This window comes from Panthera tigris, chromosome E2 (assembly GCF_018350195.1).
Source record: "Panthera tigris isolate Pti1 chromosome E2, P.tigris_Pti1_mat1.1, whole genome shotgun sequence".
In the NCBI taxonomy this organism is placed as follows: Eukaryota; Metazoa; Chordata; class Mammalia; order Carnivora; family Felidae; genus Panthera; species Panthera tigris.
In genome coordinates, this window is record NC_056674.1 from 58,076,356 (window position 1) to 58,087,633 (window position 11,278).

At 58.7% G+C, this 11,278-nt stretch overlaps 1 protein-coding gene and 1 non-coding gene across 5 annotated transcripts in view; both read right to left on the bottom strand.

Annotated features, from left to right (window-relative positions):
* Positions 1 to 11,043, bottom strand: part of CE2H16orf74 (chromosome E2 C16orf74 homolog) — a 30,337-nt gene extending 19,294 nt beyond the window's left edge. Inside the window, exons 1-2 of one of the 4 annotated variants that reach the window (XM_042967995.1) lie at positions 10,871 to 11,043; positions 637 to 682 (exon numbers count right to left, since the gene is read on the bottom strand). In XM_042967995.1, coding sequence (XP_042823929.1) covers positions 637 to 664 — 28 coding nt within the window. In that variant the 5' untranslated portion in view covers positions 665 to 682; positions 10,871 to 11,043. Of the gene's footprint in view, positions 1 to 636; positions 943 to 1,079; positions 1,335 to 10,870 lie in introns of those variants that run through there. The other 3 variants (XM_042967996.1, XR_006211662.1, XM_042967993.1) reach the window with 3 other exon arrangements.
* TRNAE-CUC lies at positions 9,001 to 9,073 on the bottom strand. The gene has a single exon. It is a non-coding gene; the product is annotated as a tRNA-Glu (tRNA).
* Positions 11,044 to 11,278: the final 235 nt, after the last annotated feature.

Genomic DNA, 11,278 nt, shown 5'->3' on the forward strand with positions numbered 1-11,278 from the left:
AGGGATGGGGCCGGGGACACCCCCAAAACATCCAGGAGGTGAGTCAGCTCTGCGAGGCATGCCACCCACATGGGCGAGGGAGGGGCCATCAGAACGACCCCCAGGTTTCAGGCTGGGAGGCGTCTGTCACCGAATAACGGGCTTCAAGGGGAGAGGTCTCCCTGTGGACCGTGGCTGGACATCAGGGGCAAGGGCACAGGACAGATGTCTGCACTGCCTCTGCCAACACCTACCACGTGCCACCGTGACGCTGTGTCCTTCTAGGACCTTCCCCGGGCCCCGGCAGGCCGAACCCCCTATGCCGGTGACACCAGGCCCGCGGGGTGCAGAGCAAAAACGCCGTGTGTGCCCGGCTCTTCCTCCCTTACTCTCCACGTTGGGATTAGTCCCCCTGAGGGAGAAGCCAAGGCCCAAGGGCACCGTGGCCACGTCCCTCTCCTGCCAGTGGCAGGGAAGGAGGAGTGCTGAGAGCCACAGCCCGCATATATAAGGCACCTGCTGTGTACAGATGCTGCCTTGACTGGCGGTGCCCCCTCCCTCTCCGGGGTGTGCCTCCTGCTCTCTCTTGCCTCATTCCTGCACCGCCCCTACCTCCCTGGGCCCCAGAAGAGCTGGTGGGGGAGCCGCCCCCCTTACCTTTCAGGCAGGACAGCTTAAGCCCCATGGCGGCGCGTCCGCAGGCCTGCGGAGAGAGAAGGGGCTTGCTGGGTGCTGGCCATGTGCGGCCAAGCCCCCCCCCCTCCACCGCAGCCCCACGGGTGCACAACAGGAAGTAGTGGGGAGAGAAACCGACGGTGACTGGCGAGGTCAGGGTGCGTGCTGGCTGCATCTGGGCTGAGTTTGCTCAAAGATGAGCCTATGCTGGCGGAAAAAGCTTTCAGGCGCCTCGGAGCTAAATATACTGGAGGTCCTGGAGCGTGGGGTGCAGCTGAGGTGAGGGTGTGGTCGGGCCGCCCTTCGGAACCGAAGCCACCTGGCCTTTCCGTTAAGGGGCTGCTGGCTTCAGAAGCAGCAGGGCGGGGGGGGGGGGACACTTGGCCAGCCTGCAGGTGGCCCTGAGCCCGCCGAGATGGGCTCACCTTCTGTTATGGTGTGGCCGCTCTTTATAAATGCGCGTGCTTTGGAGATCTAACAGATTGAGGCACCCGGGCCTTAGTCCGTGGGAGTTAAAACTGTCCCAAGTGTTCTCACGATCTGCCGGCCGACTGACGGATAAAACAGGGGGCAGCTGACGATGTATGCGCCTGACACTCCGCAGCAACAACCCCGGGAGGTGTTACGACTTCCCCATTGACAGATGTGGAAATCAAGGCTCAGAGAGCTGGTGTCCCCTGCCCGAGGCCAGCCAGCTTCCTAGGAGAGGGGAGCTGGGGTTCCAACCCCGGGGCTGCCCCTCCAGGGGCCTGTGAGGCTTGCAGGCCCTTCCAGGGAAGGCGAGGCTCTTGTTTTCACCTCTGAGGGTCCTTGTGTCTGAGGGTTGATGGGGGCGGGGTGCTTATCCCTCCTTTCACAGAGAGCTGCCTGTGTGCCAGGCTGGGGAGGGGAGAGGGATGGAGGGGGCCGGCAGGGGGGCCCATCATCTCGTCCTGCACAGAGGCTGGCACCGATGCCTAGGAAATGCTGGGGTCCCCCAGGCGTCCATGACGTGGGCTGTGCTGGTCCCCCCCTGGGAACTTCAGTCATGCAGCATCTCGGGCACACCCAAATGAATCGGTATTTTAACAAGGCCCCTTGGGAGTCGTGTGCCTGTTAAGGTCAGAGATGCTGGCTCTGGGCCAGAAATTGTGGGGTCTCAGCGTGGAAGATGGGGGGCAGTGAGGGTGTGGCAAAGTGGCTGGAAGTCCGGGAGACACGCAGGGTCAGGTGATGGGGGGGCGGGGGGGGGGACTTGGAGGGACCCAAGGGGAGGGCTCTGATTTCATCCAGGCTGGGTATGTGGGACAGGCAGGAAGGAGGTGGCCTGGAGACATCTGCTGGGGGATGGGCTGGGGACACGAGTGGGAGAGAGGGAGACAGGGCAGGGGAGGGACAGACTGCCGTGGAGCATCTCTGACTTGGCCGGGGCCTGGCTCAGCCAGCTGACCACAGGCAGGTTCCTCAACCAACCTGGACTTCACTTTCCTCATCTTTAAAATGGGGAGGATGCTCTTGGAGGTGTCACTGAGCAGCATGGAAAACTGAGTTATCAGGGGGGCACAAGGCTCAAGCTCAAGAAGTGTCAGCTGCTGTGGTTTATGACAGTCCCAGAGAGAGGACAGGTCTTGGTTTCCAGCAGGGGGCCTTTCTCCAGGGCTGTGCTGTCCCGAGTGTGGTCCTGGCCCAGAGGCCTGGGGCAAGTGATCGCCGGGAGCTCATGAGAAATGCCAGCTCTCGGGACCCATCCTGCCTGCAGTCTTGGGGGCTGTATCCAAGCAAGACGCAGGGGAGGCTCAGCACAGCCGCCGAGGCACGGGGCCCAGCAAGATCGCCTGGGCACTTAGCAAAATACCGATGCCTGGGTCTCACCCCAGAGATCCCGGGGTAATTGGCCTGGGGTGTGGGCCTGGCACTGGGATTTTTAAAAGCTCCCCAGGGGATTCTAATGTGCAGGACGAAATGCCATGGAAAGGGTGTCCTTCCTCAGGGGGAGAGGAAGGGCTGGGCTGGGGGAAGAGAGAGCCCGTGAGAATAACGGGTGTTATTTCTGGAGCGTTCACTGTGTGCCCAGCACCCACCAGAGCTCCTGGACCGAGATTCCTGGTCAGTTAATGCTCCCAACAGCCCTTAGGGGTTGGGACCATCCCCACCTCACAGAGGAGGAAACACAGGCACAGAGAGGTTAGTTTGCACAAGGTCTTATGGATAGCAAGTGGCGGGGTCAGGATTCAAACACGGCACTTTGGGCCCTAGAGCGACAACACTTCCAACCACAGGGCTGGGAGGGGGAGTGGTAGGCAGGGGGGTGGCCTAGACCTTCCCTCTGTCTCTCCCCACCCTCCCCGGGGCTGGGTCTCCGGCCCAGGGGTCTGCAGCCCTGAGGTCGGGCTCATACAAATACAGCCAGGGCCCACGCTGGCCACTGTAAGCAGCCCGCGTGACATCACGCTTTGTATGGTGCACCCCACTGATGTCACTGTGCACTTCTGGGTGGTCCTCAAGTGGTGGCCACAGTGCACCCGACAGATCGCACGTGCATCCCATCTCAGGGGTTATTATTTAAAAAAAAAAACTATTTATTTTGAGAGAGAGAGAGCAGGAGCAGGGGAAGGGCAGGGAGAGAGAGAGCAGGAGCAGGGGAGGGGCAGAGAGAGAGAGAGAGAGAGAATCCCAAGCAGGCTCTGGACAGTGCAGAGCCCGACTGGATGCGGGGCTCGATACCACGAAGTTTGAAATCATGACCTGAGCTGAAATCAAGAGCCAGTGCTCAACAGGCTGACCCCCCAGACGCCCCCCCCCCCATCCCAGGGTTTAGACAATGGTTTATGAGGAGGTCTTCCTGGAGGAAGCGATGAAAAACCACCACCGTGCTGTGGGTGCAGGGGGAGGACACAACCAGGGCAGGGGCGCCGACACTGAAAGGTGGGAATATTCGTTATGTACCTTTGTGTTTGTTTGAAAAGCACTACAAGAGTAAAAAAAAAAAAAAAAAAAAAAAAAAAAAAAAAAAAAAGACAATTATCTGTAGGCAACAGTATGGGGTCAACGCTCAGTTCTCTGATTTTTATCACTGGACCGAGTCTGTCAGAGACGGTTCCTGCCCCTAGGACACACACGCCCAAGGGTCCAGGGCCATCACGCCTGCAACTGAACTCTCAGCTTGCACAGCTGGAAAGTCAAAACACGCATGTGTATGTGCAGAGGCAGAATGTGGCCAAACGTTCATCTCTGGGGAAGGGCACGAGGGGCACCTGGTGTTCTTGCAACTTTTCTGGAAGCTTGAAACTCTTTCCAGGAGTCAACCAGGGAAGAAAACGGCAGAGACAACAGGGGTCCCGCAGCCCCTGTGCCCAACACCGCTGCCCCCCAGCGGTGGCACGGGAAGTTTTGTGCATGGGACCCCGTTTTCCTAGAAACTTCTCTGATGCAGTGGGAGGTGTGCTCTGGTGCCTGGAGGCTGTGTTATGCTGTGCCGGGAGCACCACCTCCCTAAGAGTTGCCTCGAATTGACAGGTGTCGTCCCAGAGCTGCCTTGTAGCTTAAAAGATACCCGTCTTGGGACGCCAGGGGGGCTCAGTCGGCTCAGCGTCCGACTCTTGATTTCAGCTCAGGTCATGATATCGTGGTTCATGAGATAGAGCCCCACGCTGGGCTCCCCACTGACAGCACAGAGCCTGCTTTGGATTTTCTCTCCCCATCTCTCTCGGCCCCTCCCCTGCTCCTTCTCTCTCCCTCTCTCTCTTTCTCAAAATAAATAAGTTTAAAAATAACCACCTCAAAACACCCAGCAGGGAAGGAGGGAAGGAAGTGGGGAGGGGAGAGGGAGGGAAGGATGGAGGAAAGGGGGAAGAAAGGAAGAAGGGAGGGAGGGAGGAAAGGAAGGGGGAGGGGGAGGAGAGGAAGAGGAGTGGGATGGAGGGAGGGGATAAGGGGGGAACAGAAGGGGAAGGGGGAGGGGAAAGGGGAGGTGGGGGGGAAGAGGAAGGGAAGGAGGGGGTGGGAGGGGGAAAGGGGAGGGAAGTGGGGAGAGGGGAGGGACGGAGGTTGATGAAAGAACAGCCGATCAAGGAGGCAAGAGGCAGGGGAAGCAGGCGTGGCCCCAGCTGGTGCGGGGACACAGGACAAGAAGCTGCACCAGGGTCAGGCGGAGGTGGCACCTGGGCGTCGTGTCAGCGTGCAGCGATTCTGTCTCCGCTTTCTAGAATTCCCAGGTGCAGAATGTTCACAAAGCGCCGTTCCTCATCCCAGCGTCCCGCCATGCCTCTCCTCGTCCAGCTCCTCCCTCCCCACGGGACAGAAGGTGGGCGGCAGGTGGGGGGTGGCCCTGGGGATCGAGGAAGAGCTGGGGTCCAAGAGCTGTGTGACCTCAGCCAAGGCACTTCCCTCTCGGAGCCTGAGGGTCTGAAGTTCGGCCCCCCCAGGCTCTGTGTCCTGGTCTGTGAAACAGGCGTCCTGCCACCAGCCGCAGGGACGGTGGCCACTGTCACTGTCAGTCACTGTCACGGAGCAGTCCCGGGAGGGCACTGCATTAGAAGACTGCCCGGGGCATCCCGAGCTGGGTCCAGAGGAGGAGGTGCTCCCCGGGGCGATCCACTCCCTCTGGGGTGGGGAGTGGGGGCTGGGGGCGGAGGGCCAGCCCGGAAGAGGCCACGGATGCTGCGTGGGAGAGGCCCCGCGTGGGACGGGCTGAAGCTTGATTCTACACCTGTGTGAGTGGAGGCCTGCCTTCACGGTCATTCTCACGGCAACGACAGCTGACTGATATCAAGCGAACGCTTTTAAAAAAGCCAAGTCTTGGGGCGCCTGGGTGGCTCAGTCGGTTGAGCGTCCGACTTCGGCTCAGGTCACGATCTCGCGGTCCGTGAGTTCGAGCCCCGCGTCGGGCTCTGAGCTGACGGCTCGGAGCCTGGAGCCTGTTTCAGATTCTGTGTCTCCCTCTCTCTCTGACCTTCCCCCGTTCATGCTCTGTCTCTCTGTCTCAAAAGTAAATAAACGTTAATAAATAAATAAATAAAAAGCCAATTCGTGAGCCGAGATGATTATAAAAATTACTCCGCTCAGGGGCGCCCGGGTGGCTCAGTCGGTTGAGCGTCTGACTTTGGCTCGGGTCCTGATCTCACAGCTGGTGAGTTCGAGCCCAGCGTCGTCGGGCTCTGTGCTGACAGCTCGGGGCCTGCTTCGGATTCTGTGTCTCCTTCTCTCTCTGCCCCTCCCCCGCTTACACTCTGTCTCTCTCTCAAAAATAAATAAAACCCCTACAATTTTTTAGAAAGTAACGATTTAATGGGAGAAAGGAGATCTAGCGGGAGGGGTCCCCCCCTGGGCTCCAAGTGCAGTCAGGCTAGTTTAGGTATAAATGTTCTCTCTTTCACACTTTTGCAGGAGTGTGAAAAACCTCCCTTTCATCTTGAATCGGGCTGTTTATGTTCCCTTGGAAATATCAGATTGTTAATTATTTGCACAACAGCTTGAAGTAGAACAGGTTCTTTCTTGCACCCAGGCATAAAAATCCCCCTACGCCAAACGGCCACAACAGGGACAGGCAATGATACAAACTTCCTTCCTCCCGCGGTGGGTGGGGGGGGGGGGGCTGTCCCTCCTCTGCGCCATCAAGATAGATGGGGATCAGCTCTTTGCACACCACACGGCGTTCTCTGAAACCATGAGCATCTCCAGGGCAAGGACACGCTTGGCCAAGTTGTCTGTGCCTGTTTTCACAGCAGCCTTCAAGACACTACCACTGGCCCAGGGCAGTGAGTGCCTGCCGGCTCACCTATGGGTTTGCAAAGGGAAAAGTCAACGGGTTTGTTCTCTGCACAGAGCAGAAAAATTAAGGCGACGCGCCGGCTGGCTGGGGGGCCGGAGCGGGCCGGGAGGTGCCTACTTCTAGAAGGCTGGCCCCTGGGGGTCTGTCTGCTGATTCCCTTCAGTTCCTACTTTTGCAGCTCAGAAGCTGGGCTCTAGAGGGGGAGATAAAATCTTTCTGGAGTGAATCATACAGGTCTAGGGTTGGAAGTGGCCGTAGATAAACGGTTCCTGATAAAATATAGAGTGTCCAATTACGGCATGGGACATACTCATATTAAAAATCCTTCATCATTTATCTGCAATTGAAAACTAACTGGGCATCCTGGTTTTGTTTTTTTTTTAAAAGATTGTCTTTTCTTTTTTTAAAGTGCTTATTTTTGAGAGAGAGACAGAGCCTGAGTGGGGGAGAGGCCAAGAGACACAGAATCCAAAGCAGGCTCCAGGCTCTGAGCTGTCAGCACAGAGCCAGACGCGGGGCTTGAACCCACAAAACTGTGAGATCATGACCTGAGCCAAAGTCGGACGCTTAACCGACTGAGCCACCACATCCAATGTGGGACTTGAACTCACAATGCTGGGATTAAGAGTCCCATGCTCTACCAACTAAGCCAGCCAGGTGCCCCTTAAAAATTTTATTTTGGGGGCACCTGGGTGACTCAGTCAATTGAGCATCTGACTGTTATTTCGGCTCGGGTCACCATCCCAGGGCAGTGGGATTGAGCCCCGTGTTGGGCTCTGTGCTGAGCATGGAACCTGCTTAAAATTCTCTCTCTGTCCCTACCCCTCTCCCCTGCTCGCAATTCTGCCTCTCTCTAAAATTAAAAAAATAAAAAATAGGGGTGCCTGGGTGGCTCATTCAGTTAAGTTCAACTTTGGCTCAGGCTACGATCTCGCGGCTCCTGGGTTCGAGCCCCGCGTCGGGCTCGGTGCTGACAGCTCAGAGCCTGGAGCCTGCTTCGGATTCTGTGTCTCCCTCTCTCTGCCCGTCTCCTCCCCATGCTCTCTCTCTCTCTCTCTCTCTCTCAAAGGTGAATAAACATTAAAACACCTTTTTAATTAAAAAAATGAAATTAAAACAGTAACAGTAAAAAAGAGTTTAAGTAATCTCTACCCCCAATGTGGGGCTCGAACTCGTGACCCCAAGATCAGGAGGCACACGCTCCACCGACAGAGGCAGCCACGGGCATCCCGAATTCTTATTTGCGAGAGCCGGCAGCTCGACACAGAGGCGGCCGTCGTTCTAACATGGGTCTCCCAGATGAGGACACGGAGACCCAGAGAGGGAAAGTGAGTGAAAGGCAGAGTCCAGCTGGAAGTCTGACCCTGGTCTCTGCAGAGCCACCTCCCGGAAGAGATCAGAATAACCCTCTCGAGGTGGCGCCTCCTGAACAAAGACCTCACCTGAAGCCCAGGGAGGGGGCAAGGGGGAAGCATCATAGCTGAGGAATGCGACACTCTGCCCAAGTGGGTGGGCCCACGGCAGGAGGGAACCAGGTGCCGCTCCCAGCCAGCGGGGGTGGGGGGTTGGGGGGACCTGGGCAAGCTGTCCACACCTGGGTCCGTGTTGCAAACACAGGGGAGCAGATACGAACAGGCTGGGCACGCTGGGCTCCCCGTAGGCACAGGGAACATCTTGGTTTTCTTCCTTCTTTAGAAAAGGCACTTTCTTTTTGTCACAGGCTTAGAATTCCTGCAATTCCAGCCAGAGGGTCTGTGCCGGGAACAGATGCTACGAGCATTAACACGCCTCCCATCCTGGTACACAGAGTGCAAAACATGAACATCTCCTGGCCTTTGCCCGCGGGCCTGCAGGAGGCTGTGAGCTCCTCTCCGAGAGACAGCGCGGGGACAGAGAGCCCGGGGACAGCTGCCAGGGGCCAGCAGCAAGTGAGAGAGGATGGGGGGGCAGGGCACACACTGACACTGCCAGCTACTATTCTGTCCCGGCACAGGGTGCTTCCCTGTGATTGACCGTGTAACTTTGAGCAAAATACTTGCCCACTGCCTGCTCGGGCCTCTGTGTGGTCAAGTTCAATGCTTATGGTTTGCGTACCTTTTCAAATGTCATATGCCAATAAAAGTGTTTATTTCAAAATAAGAAGTATGCTGTTAGAAGTCAAGATAATGGTTAATGAACCACGGGTTAATTTTAAAACATGTGATTAAAAGGGCGCCTGGGTGGCTTAGTCAGCTGAGCATCCGATTCCTGATTTCGACCCAGGCAGGTCATGATCTCACAGTGCGTGGGTCTGAGCCCCACGTCAGGCTCTGCCCTGACAGTGCAGAGCCTGCTTGGGATTCTCTCTCTCCCTTTCTCCCTGCCTTTCTCTCTCAAAATAAATAATCATTAAAATAAAAAACATGCAATTAAAAACATTTTTTTTAAAGTAAGCTCCACACCCATGGTGGGGCTCGAACTCACAACCTTGAGATCAAGAATCATTTGCTCTTCTGACTGAGCCAGCCAGGTGCCCCCCAAAACACGCAATTGTTTGTTTAAAAAAAAAATTTTTTTATGTTTTTTTTTTTTTTAATTTTATATTTAGGTACTCTCTATACCCAACATGGGGCTTGAACTCACAACCCTGAGATCGAGAGTCTCATGCTCTACCACCTGAGCTAGCCAGGTGCCCCATTTTTATGTTTATTTTTGAGAGAGAGAGAGAGGGAGACACAGAATCCGAAGCAGGCTCCAGGCTCTGAGCTGTCAGCACAGAGCCCGACGTGGGGCTCGAACTCACAAACCAGAGATCGTGACCTGAGCCGAAGCCGGACGCTCAACTGACTGAGCCACCCAGGCGCCCCATGCAATTGTTTCTTTCCAGCAGCCTTGATGACAGGAGCCACAAACTACCAGCCCACAGCAGTGAGTACCTGCCAGCTCACCTCCTGAAGGTTTTCAGTGTAAAGAGAAAAGTAAACGATGCGCACTGCCTGTGGGGGACAAGGAACCAGCCCTGGCTCCCAGGGAAGACTGTGGCTGTGTATATTGTACCGTGATAATATTTTAATGGGGGGGGGGGGGGGGTTTGCACTTGGTGGTCCCAGGGGCCTGGCCTTGCCTCTTTCCCGCCCCATGACCTTCACAAGCCTCTGTGTCCTCATCTGTAAAATGGGGATAACACCAGTATCCGGTCAGAGGATGAGAAGGAACAACACAGGTGATGGGACCAGCTCCCACCACGGGGTCTGGGACGGCGGGGCTCGCTCCATGTTCAATAGCACTGCTCTCTTTCCATGCCGGCTGAGGGCAAGTTCCAGGCTCAAGTCCTCAGAGGGGACCTAAACTCCGGCTCAGCGCCCACTGAGTTGCACCCCACCAGCAAGGGCTTCCAGGGAGAGGAGATTAGGTGGTGAAGCTTTCAGCCTCCTTGGGGCTTGCAGAGGGATTAAGTCTTTCCATAAATACACTGCTTCCCTCCCTCCCTCCCACCCTGCCATCCATCCGGAGGAACCGGTACCCAGGGTGGGGACGAAGAACCCAAGGTGGGTGTGGCCTGGACAAGGTAAGTGGGAGGGCTGGTGCAGGGATCCTTGGGGGCTGGGCAGGAAACACCAGGGCCTGCCAGTCCAGCCGCGCCTCTCTGAGCCTCAGCTTCCTCATCTGTAAAGTGGGGCGTTCGTCCCACAAAGGCTGCACGATCTCAGAAGTGCCCTCACCCCGCTGCCTTCCATCTCCCCTCTGGCTGCTCAGCCGGCACAGGCTGACCCTGCTGTGGGTTCCACCCAGGCCCCAGAGCCCGGCGCCGCGGGACAGTCCGACCGCCCTTGACCCCGCCCCCCACGCGGCCGAGCGAGCGGAGCTGCGGGTCTCCCTTAATGAGAGCCTCCCCGGGTTCCGCTGAGCTCTGCCAGCCCGGAGAAGGCGCGCGTGCGTTCACACTGGTCGCCCTTTGCGGTTGCAAACCTGCTTTGATGCCCTGGGAGCCGAGGGGGCCCCTAAGTGAGGCGGCTCATAAATAATATAGTTTGAAATACTCGATCGAGGGGAAATGGTTCCTCTCGAGGCCTCCTGCCCCCACCCCCGGCTGGGCTCCTTTCCAGCTCTGAGGAATGGCGGTCTGGCCCATTCCCGAGGAACTCGTGACAGCGCGGGGTGTCGGCTGGAGAGTGGGGGGCCAGAGGCGGCCACGCGCGGACACACCCCCCACCGGCCCCGTGTAAGTTGCAACACGGCCAGAGGGGCCCAACTCTGCCCCAGCCCGCGTGTCCGCAGAAAAGTCTGCGAGAAGTTAGGGGGACGTCCGGGCCCGCGAGGGTTCCCCGCCCCCCTCCCCCCCACCGCCCCCGGGGACCCTCTGGCCTCCCCGGGCGCGCCCTTCCCGCCGCGGGAGCCGGCGGGGCGTGGACGCCGCTCGGGGGACTGCGGCTCTCGGGGACCGCGGCGTCCACTGGAAGGGGTGGGCGGGCAGCGCGGGGCACTCACCGCTTCCTGGGGGGCTCACTGCGGAGCCGCGCCCGGGGCGCACGGGGCCCACCCGGGCGCTGGTGGCGGCGGCGGCCGGGCTCCGGGGGCCGCGGCGACGAGCCTGCAAGAGAGAGCAGCGGGGGTCATGGCCCGGGCCGGGTAGCGCACTGGGGTCCCCGCTCCGCCCCGGCCGGCGCTCCTGGCCGCCGCCGCCGCCGCCGCCGCCGCGAGCACGCCTCCCGCCCCCCCTCCCCTCCCCGGCCCCTCGGGGCGGTGCCGCCCGCAGCCCCGCCCCGCCCGCGGGCGCCGGATCGCTCGGCCCGGGCGCGGGGGCGGAGCAGGCCCGCCCACCGCCTCCCGCCGACCGTGCCAGGGGCGCGCCCGGCGCCCGCGCCTCCGGCCTCCCGCTTCAGTTTCCTCTCGCCC